A 19,316-nucleotide genomic window follows, 5' to 3' on the forward strand; every position below is an offset into this window, starting at 1 on the left:
AATCATTAAAACCCTCACCAAACGTCTTAAAACTACAACAATCTGCAAGTGGACTATGTGTTTATCTGACATTGTACGGTTACGGACCAGGGGCGATTCTTTAAAGTTTATATATAACCCAGAATACTGTTTAAAATTACGAATTTGCATACGCCACGCCCCTGACCCCATTTGCTCTTCAAATCGGCTTCCCAGAATACAGCCGTCGACTCGCTGTGATCGATTCCGTGCGACTTTCTGTGAATACGGTCATTTTCGGCGAAACGTCGAGTTCAGGCCAGAAGTGCCCGATCCTGACCGACCGCCCGGCACACACACACACACACACACACACACACACACACACACCCCACCCCGCCGCGCCGCGCTTCTCCCGCGAAGAAACAGGACACTGGCGCGCCGATCTCCCCACCCCTCGCCCGCCAACATGATGATATTCCTTAATTCTCCCCCGGCGGCCTGCTTCCCGGTGGCGCCTGTCCCTTCGCTCCGGTCTCGGTTAGCCCACGTACATGAATATGCAATGCGCGCCGGCGAGTCCGGCTCTTTTTTGGGTTCGCTGGCTTTTCTTCCTGGCGCCCGGCCACGTCGTGAGCTCCGACCCGGACAGGCTCCGCTTCCCAGACCCTCAACAAGGTTAGTGTTCCCCGAACGTGCATCCTTTCGGGTTTCCGTGAGAAACGGCGCAATTTCTGAACGATTTCCACGCCTCTCTTGCTGCAATGAGATAAAGATGCGGATGCAGAGTGTTACTTCTTATTGCGCCCCAACACTTATTGCTGTCACGTCCATTTAAACTTTAGTGTTGGGGTGCAATAGGAAGAGTCACTCAACTAAACTTTTGGAGGTACAAGTCACCATGATGTAGAAATGTCATTTTTTTTTACCTGTTAGCTTGAAAAGTTTGATGGCTGTGTAATGCATGACAGAGGGGACACTAGCTGTGTGCTGATTGGCCCGTCCTGTCTGACTATGGCACATGTGGACAGTGGTGATCATTGGAAACAGATGGATGAGTTGGAAGGAGAACATAATCCTGTATAGTCTATCCAGTTTAAACAAGGTTGTAACCTGCGAGAAGTTCAAAGTGCAACAGAAGGGGTCCTGTGGTCCTAATATATTATCGTAATGTGTGAGTTTTCTCCACGTTTGTTGCTTTTATGGTTTCTCTTTTCACTCTCGCAGACCATTTCCTGAAGTCCCACCAAGACGTGTCTGTGGTCCTTCCAGAAAAAGTAGACGGGGTTGGCCAATTCGTCTCTTACTCGGTGACACATCACGTCCACAGTGGGCGCGGCAAGCGTGACCTGAGAGCACCGGACACGCGGGTTTACTACAAGCTTAAATATAATGGCAGGGATTTGTTTTTTAACCTGACTGCCAACAGCCATCTGGTCTCTGGCGAACATGTGGTGGAGAGACGTGGTGGTGAAGTGGACCACACAGAACCGCACAGGCTGGGAGGACACGCCTGTCACCTTATTGGCACTGCGAGCGACTCCGGTGTAGAGGGGACTGCTGCAGTCAGTACTTGTGATGGACTGGTAAGAATGGGTAATAAATCGGTAAATACATTTTCAGATTACAAACCTTTATATCATCTGTGTTAATATTGTAGCCATTATTCTACTCCAAAAACTTGTTTTCTTGATAATTTAACAGAGGGAGTATTTTTACAATTTGATCATCATAATGAACACAGGCATATCCACCATCAGATGTTATTGCTGATATTCTTTTAATGGACCAACCATTTTCACTTTGCAAAAAACGGGGAATTAACTTATTTCAGTCAACAGTACATTATATTACATGGGCCCAACTGAAAAAGCCAGAGACTGAGTCGTTGCCCCCAAGCCGTGACCCCAACCCGTCTGTTAGCTTTACCTCTGAAGTCCATTGCATTGATAAATGTGACATGGTTGTGGCCAATGGGAATGAAGAGGCTTTTCATGTACACTGCTCAAGTAAATAAAGGGAACACAAAAACAAGACATTATAGATCTGAATGAATGGATTATTATTATTAAATACTTATCGCTTTACATAGTTGAATGTGCTGACAACAAAATCACACAAAGATTATCGATGGAAATCAAATTGATCAAACCCTTAGAGGTCTGGATTTGGAGTCACACTCAAAATTAAAGTGAAAAAACACTACAGGCTGATCCAACTTTGATGTAATGTCCCTAAAACAAGTGAAAATTAGTCTCAGTAGTGTGTGTGGCCTCTACATGCCTGTATGACCTCCCTACAACGCCTGAGCATGCTCCTGATGACATGGCTGAGGGATATCTCCTCCCAGATCTGGACTAAACCATCCGTCAACTCCTGGAGAAAAATATGATGTCCCAGATCTGCTCAATTTGATTCAGGTCTGGGGACGGGCGGGCCAGTCCATATCAATACCTTCGTCTTGCAGGAACTGCTGACACTCTCCAGCCACATGAGGTCTAGCACTGTCTTGCATTAGGAGGAACCAGGGCCAACCGCAGCCCTCAAAGAAATGCCACCCCACACCATTACTGACCCACTACCAAACCGGTCAGGCAGCAGAACATTCTCCACGGCATCTCCAGACTGTGCCTGTCCTGTCACACATGCTCAGTGTGAAGAGCACAGGCAAATTGGCCAATCTTGGTGTTCTCTGGTTGTGTAATCACAAACCCCACCACGAGGAATACAACGTGAACTCTTAGTTGATTCATGTCATGTAGCTGTAAGCCGGTCCTAGTTTTGATACTTGGGTTGCTGACCTGTTTTGACCCCGACCTTGCCTTCTGGATACTACCTTACCTGTTTTGTGTTTAAACTTGATGCTCTTCGACCCCTGTGCTCCCAATGCCATTGCCTTGACCTGCTCCATGGATGATCACTGGTCTCCCGGTACGACCTCTTTCGACCTGACCACGCTCCAGCCTCTGGTCCTCCAGCCCAACCGCTCTGCAGTGACACGTGTCGTCAAGCGCCACCAATCTTGTGGCCCGATGGACCATGGCTTCCCCATGAAGACGGCTTTGCCCCTGCAATTGCCCCCAGGTCCTGCCGTCTGATAGGCCCTCATACACCCTCGTGAAGTCTCTTTGTGACCGTTTGAGCAGACATATGCACATTTGTGGCCTGCTGGAGGTCATTTTGCAGGCTCTCACAGTGCTCCTCCTGATCCTCCTTGCTCAAAGGCGAAGGTAGTGCCTCCTCCACGTCTGTCTCCTGGTAGCGCCTCCATGCTCTGGACACTACGCTGACAGACACAGAAAACCTTCTTGCCACAGCTCGCATTGATGTGCCTTCCTGGATGAGCTGCATCCATTGATTGTCAGTCAGTGTTGCTTCCTAAGTGCACAGTTTGGTTTCACAGAAGTGTGATTGACTTGGAGTTAAGTGTTCCCTTTATTTATTTGAGCAGTGTATTTTTTCACAGTTTCATTTCACAATGTCGTAATAAAACTGAACGTCATGTCCGACACGTCCCTTGTTGTAAGTCATGCGGATGCGTTTTAGTAAGCTATATGCTTAGAAGACAGTGAACTGTGAGTGATGCAGCCGACGACTAATGTTGCTGCAGCTATTGCCACACACATTTCCATAGCTGCTTGATAGCTTTGTCTTTCTAAGAACATCATGAGATGTTTACATAGTTTAAAAAGTAGGTCAGGTCCTTCTAGTCCTCGCGTTTAGAACAACATGTTCTAAGAAAGAAGTGCTGTAACTTCTGTATTCTGTATTCTGGCTTTATTTTAATGGCTAAATGAGAAGTAAGGCATGGGGCAGGTGTCTCGCCAAGATCCAAACCATCACCCCAAATTTTGTTCGAACCGGCAGCAGAGGGAATGTCTGTACAGAAGGGCAGGCATCTGTGGAGAATCCCTGCCAGAGGGGTTAAAGGGGGACGTCTGTGTAACTACTCCGCGGCTAACGCTCTGTGTTGAAGAGTTGATCTTCTGGCACTTCACTGCGAAGGTTGAACTCTGCTGTCCATGCAATGGGCTGTGCTCTACTCCTGTTTTTGCTTACTGTGGTGAGAGAGGGTTTGTTACGTAGCGATTTTATTTAATTCTATGACATAATGCAATACGTTATAGTAGCAAGGCCTTTTTTATTCTGGCCGTGGCAATAAAGTGCCTCAGCCCTAAGGAAGAATAAAGACCTTACACATGGCTTCTGTGTTTAACAGATCAACCCGTGCTGTTTCAAGGTCTCTAGCTGAAGGCACTTCATGGCGATCTTCGCTTCCTGAGAGGCATTTAGGGCAGAGAGGCCGGCAGGCAATTCCACTCCGGATCAGCTGGCAGGGGGAAGAGGGAGCTTTTTGGATATTCTAACTGAAGGTCGCAGAATTTGGAGCGGGTCCTGCAGCCGCCTAAATTGCAGCATTGTTTCAGGCCCGTTTTGAAATCGAGAGGCTTGTGCAACTTCCTTTGTGCTTTTTTATGCACTGTGCTTGTAAGATAAAAACTGTAAGTAATGACATTTTTGGAAGACACCCTAGCATCTGTTTTTTTGCTTTTTGCGGTAATGCACATCATACTGCATGCTTTCGTGGACAACTGGAAACTTGCCACTTGAATCACAGCTTCATCACTCCAAAAAAAAGCATTAAAATCACCACCTGACGGGGTTCGGGGGTTGTCCGCAGTTGTTTAGATTCACACCAATTAGACACATATTTGCTTCAGCTTAATTTTACAGCGTGCAATTGATGGTGCTTTATTAAATTATGGTGTACATGTCATGAGGCCTCTGGGAGGGGAAGGAAATGAGTGGCTTCAGCCGGTGATTCCACATCATGACGACACGTCAAAGCAGACTGTTGCTGTGTAAATGGGTGTCAGCACTGGCAGGAACATGCATGGCCTACTTTACACACCAAACGGAGCCAAATTTCTGCGCTGCCTGACGAGGGAAATGTGCCTTGGGGTGAGAAAAGGGGAGGAAAATGACTAGAACTATATAGTGCCGCTTTGCTCGGTTGGACGAATTGCCTGAATCCACGTCTCTGTGTTCTACCTGCAGAAAGGGTTCTTCACTCTGCCTGAAGGTTCCTTTCTAATCGAACCTGTGAAAGGCCATTCAGTTTCTGGTGAAGGGTCGCACCAGCCCCACGTGATCTACCGAAGCGCAGCATGGTCCGTGCACCGACCACAGCGCAGCTCTGAGACGGCAGAGAGGAAAGCCCCCTGTGGTGTGACTGGTGAGATCATGATATTTAGTCTTAGGGCTGGGCTACACGGCTTAAAAATCGAAAAAAGTCTCAAATTCATGCACAGTAATATCTAACAGGCAGATTCAGATTTAGGATATGTCACAATACTGAAAGTGAAAACTGAATGTGAAGTGATTGTCATTGTGAAACACTGCAGCACAGCACACGGTGAGACAACTAAATGTGTCCTCTGCGTTTAACCGTCACCCTTGGTGAGCAGTGGGCAGCCATAACAGGCGCCCGGGAATGCAGACAGTCCCAATGACAATGTTGTTTTCATGAACCCTCTGGGTTTGAACCCTGGCCTCGGTAGTAAGCAGCAGAGAGCGTCCAATCGGCTGACAGCTGATCAGAATATTTGGGGATGGTCTTTTTTTTTTATCTTAGTTGTATATTCCCTTGGAAATCAGATAGCTAGGTAGATAAGTGTTAAATATATACATTTGTATTTAAAATGAATGAAATGAGGATTCATATTTTCCTCTCTTGCAGATGAACCTCACTCTGCCTCTGAGGCAGAACAGGAGCGGGAGTCCTGGAAAAGGGAGGAGAACTTTGATTTGTTGCACAAGATCTCCAAGCGTTCAATCAGCAAGGAGCGTTGGGTGGAAACTCTGGTGGTTGCTGACTCCAAACTCATTGAGTATCATGGTAGCAAAAATGTTGAGTCGTACATCTTTACTATCATGAACATGGTAAGTTTATGTGTGTGTTGACTTATCCTATCCTTTAAACAATCCCTGAACAATCATAGTCTTAAAAAGACCTGACGCCACCAACGGCAGAAAAACAGCTGGTTCAGATGGTCGTGTGAACGAGACCTTAACTCTCATCTCATTCGAAAATATAACGTGAAGTAATGTTGAAAAATTGATGGAATGCATCGCGATGCATCAATTATCGAGGCATTGATAGTTGCAATCGAATCAAATTGTGAGACCAGAGAAGGTTCACACCTCTACTACAAGCTACTATAATATAATTTGTGTTATTATTTGTCATAATATGCTTCTGATGTGGTTATAACAAGATGCCTCTACAGTCGTACGACAGAAACAAGTGTGTGTTTGGGTACGTAGAGTTTGCAGCTCTGTACAAAATGCCTATTGTGAATTGGTCTTTGTATGGTGACAACCTTAACATAAAATGCAATAGCTGTGTGTACTGAGACATGATAATGTGCACAGGTTGCCGGGATTTTTCATGATGCTAGCATTGGGAATGCCATCCACATCATCCTCGTCCGTCTAATTCTCTTACAGAATGAGGAGGTAATCTGTCATATATCAATATATCATTCTAAAAATGAATTATTCTATTGCTTTCTGCGTTGTGTTGAGCATGGTGTTACGCAACTGCTCTTTATCCCTCAGAAAGACCTGAAAATAGTGCACCACGCAGACACAACCCTCTCCAGTTTCTGTGCCTGGCAGAAAAATGTCAATCCCCAGAGTGACACCCATCCCGCCCACCATGACGTGGCTGTGCTTATGACAAGGTAGGATGTTCAAAGCCCAGGTATAACCTTCAAGAAGTAAATGCCATTTCACTACGTAACTGCTGAAATAAGCAACAAAGCACCCATTCAATCCTCAAGCATTTAGGATTAAGATAAGTAATTTTATAATCATGCTATGGAAGATCATATTAAGTGTCATACATATCATACACCTGTTGCATTCCTTCTCCGGTAACTATTAAATCAAAAGAGTAATGAAATGCATCATAGCACTATTTTCAGCGTTCAACATCTCATTTCAATTAGAGAAATCTGGTGGAGGTCTGTTAGTTTTCGTCGGATTTATAACTGACATTGGCATGCTGCAATTCGCATGTTTACTGTAAGGACGCTGCACAGCCAGCAAACACGTCAGCAGGTACGACAGTCAGGCTCGCTCCTCTTTCATTTCCGACAGGAAGGACATCTGTGCAGGAAAGAACCAGCCGTGCGAGACCCTGGGGCTCTCGCATCTGTCGGGGATGTGTCAGCCGCACCGCAGCTGCAACATCAACGAGGACTCCGGCCTCCCCGTCGCCTTCACCATCGCTCACGAGCTGGGACACAGGTCTGTGTGTGGTTGGCCGGTAGACTTGTCATACATCTTTACAGTTAATGGTGTATTCTGAGTGAATTCACACTAATGCATTTAGTACATGAGTACTAGTGCTAGTTACACCTCCAACGTTGTGAGTTTGAACCCCGGCTCGGACCTTGTGTGCATGTTCTCTGATTTCTTTGCATCATCCAAAGGCATGTACTTTATATAGATGGCCGAATTGCCTGTAGGTGTGTGCTCACCCTGTGGTGGCCAATATCCCTGAAAGGGCTTCGACAGTCGTGATCCTGAGTAACGGGACCAATTGGTTATGGAAAGTGAGAGAGTGAGGTTCATATTCGCTTATTTCTGTTTATCAGTGTCTGTCGAGAGTCGTGGTCCTCAGCACTCGCCGCAATAACGACGTTGTCCATAACGCTGAGGTGATGAATGAACTGAATTTAGGTGGATTGGCAGGGAGAGCTGAGGACAGAATCGTGGACAGAGCAGAGACGTTGTGGAAAATGCCAGTAGCATAAAACGGAAGCCTGACTATGGACGAGCAAGGGCTGGAGTCTTTGCCGTGTTCATACGGGGCCCAGCCTTCTGGTTCATTTGACTGCTGGATTCTTTCTGGGGCGTCCGCGCCCCTCTGCTGGCTGGGGGTCGAGACCGCGCTTGAGACAAGCGTCTTTGTTTCAGCTTTGGAATCCAGCATGATGGCCAGGGCAACGACTGCGAGCTGGATGGGAAGCACCCATTCGTCATGTCCCGCCGGCTCATATATGACAGCTCACCCCTCACCTGGTCGCCCTGCAGCAAGGAGTACATCACCCGCTTTTTGGAGTGAGTGAACACGCCCCTCCCCCACGTCGGCCTGGTTCCGTAGAGCTGATTGTAGGTTGGCTGCTGGTTGGGTTTGAGTTACCGCAGATTCTGCATTACAGCCACGGTTGGGGGTTTTGCCTGGACGACCGTCCTTCCAAAAAGGACCTGACCACACCGCTCGCAGCGCCAGGGGTGAAGTATACCATACACCATCAGTGCCAACTGCAGTATGGCCCCAACGCCACCTTTTGCAAGGAGGTCGAAGTAAGTTCTTTTTTCTTTAAAATCTAATTTTATGGGTTCATTAAGTTTGCCACTATGAATGATGGTTTGCTTCCAGAATGTTTGTCAGATATTGTGGTGCTCAGTTAATGGCTCCTGCCGCTCCAAACTGGACTCACCAATAGATGGCACCAGATGTGGCCCTAACAAGGTACCGGGGTTCTTTCAACTTTCACCACATTGGATTCATTGCCTTGTCCGGCGCTAAATGAAATGCATCTGTGTTGCTGGCGTGGCTGTGTGTCCCCAGTGGTGCATCTCAGGTGAGTGCGTGGCTGTGGGGAAGCTGCCTGAGACGGTGAATGGCGGCTGGGGTCGGTGGAGCGCCTGGTCGCATTGTTCACGTACCTGTGGGTCCGGGGTGCAGTCTGCTGACAGGGAATGCAACCAGCCAAAGTAAGCGCCAACCTACCAACCAGAATCTCCTCTGGATCCTACCAGACATTATATTTACATTTACATTTACATTTATGGCATTTGGCAGACGCCCTTATCCAGAGCGACTGACAACGTGCTTTCATCGATGAAGAGATCAATTCCGGTTCACTAGGACCCCAACTATGAATACAATCTTTTTATTCACTCTGTTCTAGATTCTGTACACAAAACTGTCCATATGTTTACATTTACTGCATTTACCAGACCCCCATATCCAGAACACCGTACCATCACATAGGGTTAAGTGTCTTCTAATAGGACCAGTACAGGCCTATTTAACTACGATACAAATTCATTTCCCCAATAGGAATGAATAATAACTACACTGCATTTAAACACAGCAGACTACCACTTGAGGGAGCCCAGGTATCACCGTTCGGGAGCCAATGAGCTGGACAGTTCTTCATGAGTATAGTTAGTGGTATTTCAGCTGAATTTGTCCATGCAGGGACAAATTAGTTTAAGCGGGATTTTCTTTTCAAGGCCTGAATTCGGAGGGAAGTACTGCACCGGAGAGAGGAAACGGTACAAAATCTGTAACACCAAGGCCTGCACGAAGACGCAGCCCACCTTCAGAGAGATGCAGTGCAGTGAATTTGACACGGTGCCCTACCAGAATGAGCTGTACGCGTGGATCCCCGTTTCCAGCCCCGGTAAGAGCAACTCTGCTTTAACAAAAACCCCCGACACTGAGAATTATCTTTATTGGTGTGTAAAGTAAATGATAATGTAAAAAAAGGGGGAAAAAGCACATTTTGAGAACCCATGGGCTGTAAAGAGCTGCAAATAAATTGAAAACACAGTGAATGTTTGCCAGCATCACTTAGAGTGTAAGGTCAGGCTTTTCAGATATGTATACATGCTTGCTAGTGGAAAGCAAGGCTGTAAAAATAAAGCTGTGCTTGTCTGTTTGTGTCCCATTTTGATAATGTGGAAGATGTACAGTGTGTGTTTAATCTGCTTTAAAGCACAGCCCTGCATGTTCCACTACATCTTTGTGCCCGCTGAACTGGTCCCATACTTCAGCCTGGAAACTGAAGCGCTTTGTGGCATGAGTTCTTAAAGGAAGCTTGTGGCTGCCCTGCTGAAAACCCTATTACAGGCCAACATGATTTATTTTGTATGTTTAATGGTTTAGGTGGAGACCGTATACAGTCAAGTCAAGTCCACTTTATTTCTAAAGCACTTTAACAGCAGTTCCACTGCATCAAAGTGCAGCACGAACCTAAAAGGACATACAAATATACACAAGAAGTACAAATTGAAATACACAGAGAGTAATAGCTTTAAAGGTTTGGGAAGGCTGAAGAAAACATGGAGGGTTGAAACTGAGGTTGTAGGAGCAAATTTAATTTCAGGCGGTAGCTGATTCAATAACGTCAAGGCTCGGTCACCCTTCTGCTAAAGGCGAGATCGTGGAATGTGCAGGAGGGCGTTGCCATTAGATCTCAACGATTTAGGGGTTGGCTGAGGGTGAGTAAGATCAGTTATGTAGGGTGGGGCCTGTCCATTTAGAGCTATACAAATATGTCTAAAGTGAATTCAGAACTGGCAACCAGTGCAGTGAAGCATAACTGGTGTAGTGTGTTGACTGGTTTTAGTACCTGACAGCAAGCATGCTGCTATACAGCTGTAATGGTCTGGGCTGGATTTATAATGATGGTTAGTAATGGTCAAGAAAGTTGGATAGTTATTCTTCCAGGTCCTTAGGTAATCGGAAACAGAATTATAGTTGTCTTCATTCATGTTAATGGACCTTATATGACTATAGAATGGCACAAAACATGGCTAATTGTGGTTATTATACCACTGCATATGTCACGGAAACTAGTGTTGGTTTGAGGCATGCTTCTTCAAATAATGCTGAAGTGATGGAGAACAAAATTTGTAGGATTTGTGTTTTTGCTGTGAGGCTGTTTATAAGAAAACCAGTCATTAAGCATAATTCGTTAAGCATAATTCAGCAAATATCCTCCTTGTCGTCCAGTTTTTTATTGGGTAAGGTCATGTTAAGTGACAGATCGCTGTGAATGTGTCTTCTGAATGCAAATGAGGAGAAGCAGATTCTTCACCACCTTCTTCTGCAGGTCAGGGCAGGACAACTTCACTCCAGGCTCAGAGAATCTGTCTGTACGTGTTTGAGAGATTGATCCCACTCTTTGACTGTGTGTGTATATACGTGCCATTGACAGCCAGGCCTTGTGAGCTGCACTGCCGCCCAGTGGACGAGCATTTCGCTGAGAGGTTGCTGGAGGCCGTAACGGATGGGACGCCATGCTATATGAACAATGACAGCAGGAGCATTTGTGTGAATGGTGTGTGCAAGGTAGTGTGGCGCTGTGTGGCTTCTCCGCTGTCCCCTGCATGATTCTGGCCTGGAATGTACTTTTAATAAATAATCTGCATTTTTATAAAACACGTAACACGTACAGTACAGTACAACGCTACAGTAGTCTGGTTTTATTAATGGTTGTTGTGACAGTCTTGCGATTTGGCTTCCATGGCGAAAAAAACATTTCCATCTGTGACCCAGCTGTTGCTCGGCAACATCATTCAGTCAGCAGATGCTTTTCACTTAACACTGCATCCCAGTAGAACAAATGAAGCGGACATTCTCTTTATTTACTGTGGAACATTAACAAAGAAGAAGGATTTTTGGCATCTTGTACTGTATTGTACTGCATCCCGTTATTTATTTCTCCCCGTCTCTCTTTTTTTTAAGGAGGTGGGATGCGATTTTGGCATCGACTCCAACGCCGAGGAGGACCGCTGTGGGGTTTGCCTCGGGGATGGGTCCAGCTGCCACACAGTCCGAACTAGCTACGACGAGACAATGGGGGACGGTAGAAATATGATCTTAACAAGAATTCCATTTGTTCGATTGATTTGTGTACACAGTTATTGTAAAAAATTCCCCCTAAAAATTCTATTGTTTTACAGTGTTTCGTGTTTTTTTTTTTTTTTTCTGCTTCAGGCTATGTGGATATGGTTCTGATCCCAGAAGGGGCCCGGGACATTTTCATTCAGGAGAACGTGGAGGCTGGAAACTTCTTGGCTGTGAGGAGGCCGAACTCAGATGACTACTTCCTGAATGGGAACTACATCATTCAGTGGAACGGCGAGTATGATGTTGGCGGAGCCAAGTTTTACTACGAGAGGAGCAATAATCTGGAGAATCTGACGTCAGCCGGACCCACCAAAGAGCCAGTCATGATCCAGGTACCTGCCTACCTGGTTTTAAACGTGATACATAATCAGTATAAAACATTCATTGGCCACTTCATAAGATGCGTTGGAAATGAGCATGTGTGTTAACATTCACGTCCATGACACTAGTGTGACAAAATCCTGTCCACGCTGCTGTGACTGATTAGTCTTGATCTGTATCGCTGCTTTGTTCAGAATGCTTGCACATGTCTGGCCAGCAGTGGTCCTTGATGAATGGGGTTATGGGCGGCTTTCAGCCTGCAGCTGCACTGCAGATATGATGTAGATGCGCCTAATAACTATATTCAGATGTTATTCAGTAGCATTTCAAGCGGCTAATTGATGCGTTCCGCTGCAGTTGCTCTTCCAAGAGAGAAACCCCGGAATCACGTTTGAATATACGGTGAAGACGCCACGTCAGAGGGGGAATGAGGTCCTGGAACCGGAGTACACCTGGAAACATGGAGCCTGGACGGACTGCAGCACCACCTGTGGGATGGGTGCGAGACATGCTAACAAACATCCAGGCCTACAGGCGCCAATTCATTTGCTTCAAATACAGCAGGTTCATCCTGGCACAACAAAACATATCTGAGAACTGAAACATTTTCCTCTATTTTCTGGGCCAGTGGTGGCCCAGCAGGCCAGGAAACGGAACCGTAGTCAGAAGGTTGCCGATTCGAATCCCGATCCGCCGAGGTGCCACTGAGGTCCCACTGAGAAAAGCACCGTCCCCACATGCTGCTCCCCAGGCGCCTGTCATGGCTGTCCACTGTGATTAAATGCAGAGGACACATTTCATTATGTCATCGTGTGCTGTGTCACAGTGACAATCACTTCATTTTTTCACTTTCAAATGATATCCTACATTTGCAAAAAAACACAAAATCATACATTTTTAGATGCCTGGATCTTTACAGTGGTGACAGATTGAGACGTTGGCCTAATATGTATTTCTAAATATGTATTCATTTCAGATTTGACTGTTATTCTATAGGTCATATGACAGTGTTGTAAGTTTGGTCATGTATTCATCACATTCGTATTGTAAGTTTGGTCATGTAGGTTAACAAATGACTTCCATATCATTGGTAGCCATCTCAGCCAACTGAGATGTTTTAGGAAAGAGCTCATGACATTTCAGGATTTTTCATTTTTTGCAGGAAATAAAACGTACATATTCATATTACTTATTCTATTATGAAGGTCAACAGTACCAGCCTGTTCGGTGTTTTGAGGTAGATGTTGGTGTGGTGGATGAATCTTTGTGTGACCCAGACAGTCGACCTGAAGACCGTCATCGAGAGTGCAAGCTCATCGACTGCCCAGCAAGGTGGATTTAATCAGGGTTTCCTCTCTTGCTTATCTATAAAAAAAGGCCATTGTTTAAACCATTGTATCTCAGGTGGTGGGTGGGTGGTTGGCAGCCCTGCACAGCCACCTGCGGACCGTCCGGGCTGAAGAAGCGGACCGTCCTGTGTGTCCGAACTGTGGATGGGGAGGAACGTGTTCTCCACCCCGGAGACTGCAAGCACCTCCTCAAACCCAAGCCTGGGGTTCCATGCAATCGAGACGTACCATGTGGATCAGACTGGGCTGTGAGCGAGTGGGGCGAGGTATTTCATTTTAATGTTCGATGCATCATTTACTCAGGCATAGAGTCAAATGACAAAAGAGTGTGTCATAATCCAAATTTATCTTTAGTTTGTTTCTCACTTTGTTTATTTTATCGAATTTTTGGATTGCAGTGTTTAGAGTGTGTGCATAGTTTGCATGCAGTTTTCTTCTGGGTTCTGCTAAACTGTAAGATTTAAAGGGATTGTAATGGGGGCATGAAGATTCCCCTGTCTGGGGCAGCTGAGTGGTGGTAAGGAGACACGTTCAGAGGCAGACTCCATTTATTAAATAATATTTCAGCAAAAAAAAACTGAAATAAATACATTAAGAGTAAATATGAAAACAGTATGACTCTAATCTCTTGACTGAAAACTTGGACCAGTCTTTACAGCCCTGGACCAAACCTTTTATCTGGACAGACAATAATTAATCGTCTTTACACAAACATTGAAACAGTTCATAATGAATCATATTGCACATTCATCATATAATAAACGAATGTGTTTTATCAAACCATTTCATGTTCTAACATTAAATAATAAATAATTTTACACCAATAAGCCCCTCTGCCGCAATGCCACTTTGGTAAATTCTTAACTCCGCGCCTTCCCCAGCACCTGGGGATTCACAGTCCTTTCCTATCAATAAACATGTTAGTTTGGTCTTAGCCGGCCGGTCCAAGCCCAAGACTACCAAACTTTATTTCCTGTGATTGTCCATAAGTGTGTGAATGCATGGTGCATGTCTGTGCACCCTGGGTGAGTCCCCCGCCTTGCGCCCAGTGTTTTGGGATGGGCTCCGGCAGGGTGACAGTGAGATACAGTGTATCCTGAACCCACCGAGATAAATTAAAATGTAGATTTTCGATCTGACTGATTCATTTTCTATATTATTCTCAGTGCCCAGTTACCTGTGGTGGGGGAGTGCGGTCCCGAGAGGTCACATGTATCGCAGAGCCAAAAGAAAAGTGTGACCGCACCACACAGCCACGCACAAAGTCACTTTGTGGCCTCTTGAGTTGCCCCCACAGCTACAGACGTGGTGGACTTCCCTCACAACCTACGTACAGAAGACTCTACCCTAAATCCACCCAACAGCCCACTGTCCCACACCCGAGTCCCTCCATGCCACCAGAGACTCTGACCACAGTGGTGACAACAACACCCATCATTCTGTCCACAGCCTCTGACCTTCTGCACACAGATGATTATGACCTGATGCTGGTGAGGAGTGACAGTCCCGCGTCCATTCCTGCTGGCAGGAACGCCAAAGATGACCAGACTGCAGGGGATGAAGGAGAGGGGAGCACTCCTGACTCGGGATCCGAATACCCCCCAGAACATGAGTACGTTGTCGAGGATTCTCCTGAGCCAGAGACAAGCACTTTAACCACTGTGGTTCCTGTCAGAACTGGACCACTGTTCAGAACCACAGTGGCCCCAGAACTCTCAGACAAAGGACTACACATCAGAACTGTTTCAACCAAGTGGATTCCAAGCACACCAAAGCCTCATTCAGGCTCAGGAGGCGTGCACACCAGTCAGGCACCATACCAGACTGGTAAGTCCAAGAAAACCCAACTGGTGCCTAGGAGCCCTCAGCCTAAAAAGCATAAACTAAGAGCAGGACGTCCTCTGAGCACCACTGGGCTCTACAGCAACTTCAGTTCCAGGGTTCCTGTCAGCACAGATGCATTCTGGGTCGTGGGGAACTGGAGTAAGGTAAGCAGTGAAGGGCTGGGTAGACATGCACAGAAGGACAAACCTGGTGTAGTAAAAAAAACAAACTTTTTTTTTTGTTGATATATCATACATTAGCATATATTTAGCTGAATTTTGTCTCCATTCCCCTCAGATGGCATATTATTTTATTATTGGAATCATAGAGTGACCTGAGATACAATTATAAACTTTTAAAGGGACAAGATCTCTCACCTCTTCATTTCCCCCTGTCTGCAGTAAATGTAGACCAAGTGTGGGTGTAATTGTTCAAACAACTATTCAGCAGAAATAAGTGAAAGTGATTGTGATACACTGCAGCACAGCACATGGTGACACAACAAAATGTGTCCTCTGCTTTAACCATCACCCTTAGTGAGCAGTGGGAAGCCATGACAGGCTCCCGGGCGACCTCAGTGGCACCTTGTTTGTTCAGAATTTGAACCCCCAACAATCCAATTATAATCTACTTCCTTAACCTTTAGGCCACAACTGAATCTCTGCAAATGTTTTTTTAAATAATCAATTGCCATTTTAAGTGACAGACTTTTACTGATATTACTGAACAAAATACTCCATTGGAAATCAAGACTAATAGTTGCTGATAAACTTCCTCTCTATATGCAGACATTCCATCATTAACCATCATTTCCAGCTACTAGTAATTGACATCAACAATGTCTGAACTGGAGATTTATTATGATAATGAAGAGACTTCATTAAAAATATATATACCCCAGGTTTAGTGCTTTCAGCTTGAATTACAAATTCATTTATGTGATTTAGTAGTATGTATTTTGTCACAAGTTAGGGACACTATGCAGCATTTACCTGCGTGGTAAGTTGTTTATATAAGTTTATAAGTAACTTAACCTATTTGTAAGTAACTTTCTTTTTTTTTTAACAGACTAGGCCATTGTTTGGAAGTGCATGATTATATTTTGAATGGAGTGATGGCTTTAACTCAAAATTGGCCCACTGTCTAAGCAGTGCTCCACCTCGTGTGGGGTGGGTGCAGAGTGGAGGCCGGTGGTCTGCAGTTCCTTACAGGAAGAAGTATGCGTTGGAATGAAGAAGCCCGAGCCCGCCCGCAGGTGCAACATTCAGCCCTGTACTGGCTGGCACATCGGTGACTGGAGCAAGGTCAGCCCGGTGCTCAGGAAGTGGATGTGACCGTATAGTTAACAATTTATAACACATGACACGGAATTGTCTTTTGTAGTGTCTCATGGGAATCTGGAAAATAATAACAGCAGACAGCAGATATTTGGTAGACATTTAACATTAACAGACTAACATTTTTGTGATTTTGATTTTGATCAGTGACAACAAGACCAGTGAGTTCTTCAGAAAGCCAGTGCAATGAGAAACATCTGTATTGATGTCCCTGTCTCTGTCTCTGCAGTGTCCAGAAGGCTGTAGTGAGGCTGCCAGGCACCGGGACGTGCAGTGCATTGACACCCAGAGCAAACGTCCTCTTAGGCCCTTCCTCTGCCAGGACCTGGCCTTTAAACCCCCCAACGTCCAGCCCTGTAGTTCCCTGCCCTGCCTGCAGTGGCGCACCTCACCATGGGGGAAGGTAAATTGACTGGGCTTTTTAATGTTTTATTAATATTTGCGGTGTGAAAAGATTCTTATGTTTAAGTGCAATAGTACTTCATAATGACATATTAGAAGATTTGGATGATACACAAATACATGAAGTGCTCCATATTTTTAGGGCAGTGGTGGCCTAGTGCTTAAGCCCCGTAAATAGAAGGTTGCCGGTTCAAATCCAGATCCAACAAACTGCCACTGAGGTGCCACTGAGCAAAGTACCGTCCTCACACACTGCTCCCAAGTTGCCTGTCATGGCTGCCCCCTGCTCACTAAGGGTGATTGGTTAAAAGCAGTGGACACATTTCGTTGTGTCACCGTGTGCCGCGCTGCAGTGTATCACAATGACAATCACTTCACTTTCAAAGGATACATACATTTGATTTTACATATGAAAATGGCGGCAGTGCTCCAAAAGCTGTGGGGAAGGACAGAGGGAACGATTGGTCTCCTGTCCAGAGCATCAGCATTGTGACCTCGCCCAGAGACCCAGCAGTACTGAGTCCTGCAATGAGATGCCCTGCACACAGTGGGCTACTGAGGAGTGGGGAGAGGTAAACCAATGACAGTTCAATACACGCTAATTAAATGATCAATTGAGAAAAGTATGGATATCATTCTCTCTCTCTCTCTCTCTCGCTCGCTCTCTCTCTCTCTCTCTCTCTGGCCCATATATATAATGGGTTGGTTTTAGTTATTGTGTTTCTTGGCAGGTTTGAAGCAGTGTAAGATGGAAGGGTTCTAATGCATTGTTCTCTGTCCTGTGCGTTAGTGTTCAAAGACCTGCGGCAGCGGACTGCAAAATCGTGTGGTGGTGTGTGTGGACGAGGCATCGGGAGCCATCGAAGAGGCGGTCATGTGTGAGAAAGATAAGAGGCCCGACAGTTTCCAGAAATGCAACCCTCAAGAATGTAAAACGAATCTTGGTGAGTAAATCAGGCTAACTGCTGGTCTCCTGTTTCCCAATCAGTTCATTATGCATGAATGCTGTGGAGTTGTGACCTGAGATGACTTTAACGAGTAAAAAACAATACAATCTTACAAAAAGCAAGTTTTTATCTGCATGTTTGGTGTTTTGGGATATTTTCCACTTCGTGTTACTTTTGGCAGGTTCTGCAGGCTGCAGAAAGGACAGCATGTCTTCCCGCTTCTGTGAGAAGCTGAAGCTTCTGGGTCGCTGTGTTCTCAGGTCTGTTAGGAAGCAGTGCTGTGTCACCTGTGTGGCATGACCTCTGGCCCACCCTGCTTTTCCATGGACTCAGGTTACTGGCCTCGAAGGCTACTGTAACATCTTGCGGTTAAAAAACATTCACACTTAAGTGTTTCATCACTTAAGTGTTTGAACTTAGTGAACTGAGTCAATTGTCCCTCAATTGTATGTGAATGGTAGAAATGTGGGCTGATTGCACTCTCGGATCGTACAAGAGCCAGAAGCATTCGATCTTACATTACACGTATGTATACTGTGGTATACTCATTCATCGAATAATCTTAATCAGTCCAATCTGTGATTCTGTTTTTGGATGCATTTTTTTTTCTTCTAAATAAAGCCAAAGAATTCGAGGTATAGCCAGGACAAGATGCTAATTTGAAATTACACCATCTGCACCATGGTTCCCCTCCTGCCAGAAGGTTTTCGCTCCATCTTACAGCTGCTTATAACCTGCCATATTCATCACCTGAAATGAAATGAAAACTATATAGAAGGACTCCAGGACATGATCATTTCAAGTAGCATTGTTGAAAGATTGCTTTCATTATTGCATTATGCAGTGCACTTTACATCGGTTAGCATAGAATGAAAATGCTCACATTTGCTTTCATTTTTAGTAGATTACAGGCTTATAAATACCAAACTGTCCAAAGCAAACCCTTAATTCCCTTAGAATGAATTTCATACAATATGCAATGGGACATTGTAGTAGAAGGTGCCAGGGGTTGAAAAGTAACCCCATCTAAAAATCTTTAGGTTTAGGGGACATTTTTGGTTTTCTTTGTGTACGTGAGTCAATGGTTTTGTAGAGTAATATTGTGTGCAAATTGTTTGCTGCATTTAAAGGGCAAAATATGTGAGCTCATAATGAATGGTGCTACTATGTGTTAAGGTGCTTTGGTGGATGAAATCATTTCATCTCGGTTTGCAAGATGTTCTTTTATTGATAATGATATCAGAACAAACATGAGCATGAACATGCTCTTGTTTAGCGGTGCTGTTGAATTTCTTGTGCTCTCCATTCACAGACATCCTCAATGTGTTGGCTGAAGTGTTGCAGGTCATCACTTTGTGGCCTTGAGAAGGTTTTTTTTAATGTATATGCTTCCCATGTCATCTGGTTTGCAGTGACTCTGTTGACTCAGTGAATCTTCAATAAATAAAATTCCTTTTTT

General features: G+C 45.2%; 1 protein-coding gene across 2 annotated transcripts; it reads left to right on the forward strand.

Moving 5' to 3' along the window:
• The first annotated feature begins 193 nt into the window (after nt 1-193).
• On the forward strand, nt 194-19,316 carry LOC114799065 (A disintegrin and metalloproteinase with thrombospondin motifs 12-like). 2 transcript variants are annotated; one of them, XM_028995249.1, is made up of 24 exons: nt 194-636; nt 1,186-1,544; nt 5,017-5,194; nt 5,699-5,901; nt 6,394-6,477; nt 6,580-6,704; nt 7,123-7,272; nt 7,945-8,088; nt 8,190-8,334; nt 8,411-8,503; nt 8,603-8,748; nt 9,274-9,443; nt 10,983-11,116; nt 11,513-11,633; nt 11,765-12,009; nt 12,356-12,497; nt 13,204-13,330; nt 13,403-13,613; nt 14,514-15,335; nt 16,323-16,475; nt 16,738-16,911; nt 17,336-17,482; nt 17,701-17,854; nt 18,039-19,316. In XM_028995249.1, the coding sequence occupies exons 1-24, from the start codon at nt 513-515 to the stop codon at nt 18,155-18,157; spliced, it is 4,470 nt and encodes a 1,489-aa protein (XP_028851082.1). In that variant the 5' UTR covers nt 194-512; the 3' UTR covers nt 18,158-19,316. The 2 variants fall into 2 exon arrangements, with proteins under 2 accessions (XP_028851082.1, XP_028851083.1); XM_028995250.1 differs by lacking the exons at nt 194-636; nt 1,186-1,544 and adding an exon at nt 4,219-4,920.

This window comes from Denticeps clupeoides, chromosome 11 (assembly GCF_900700375.1).
Source record: "Denticeps clupeoides chromosome 11, fDenClu1.1, whole genome shotgun sequence".
NCBI classification, from domain to species: Eukaryota; Metazoa; Chordata; class Actinopteri; order Clupeiformes; family Denticipitidae; genus Denticeps; species Denticeps clupeoides.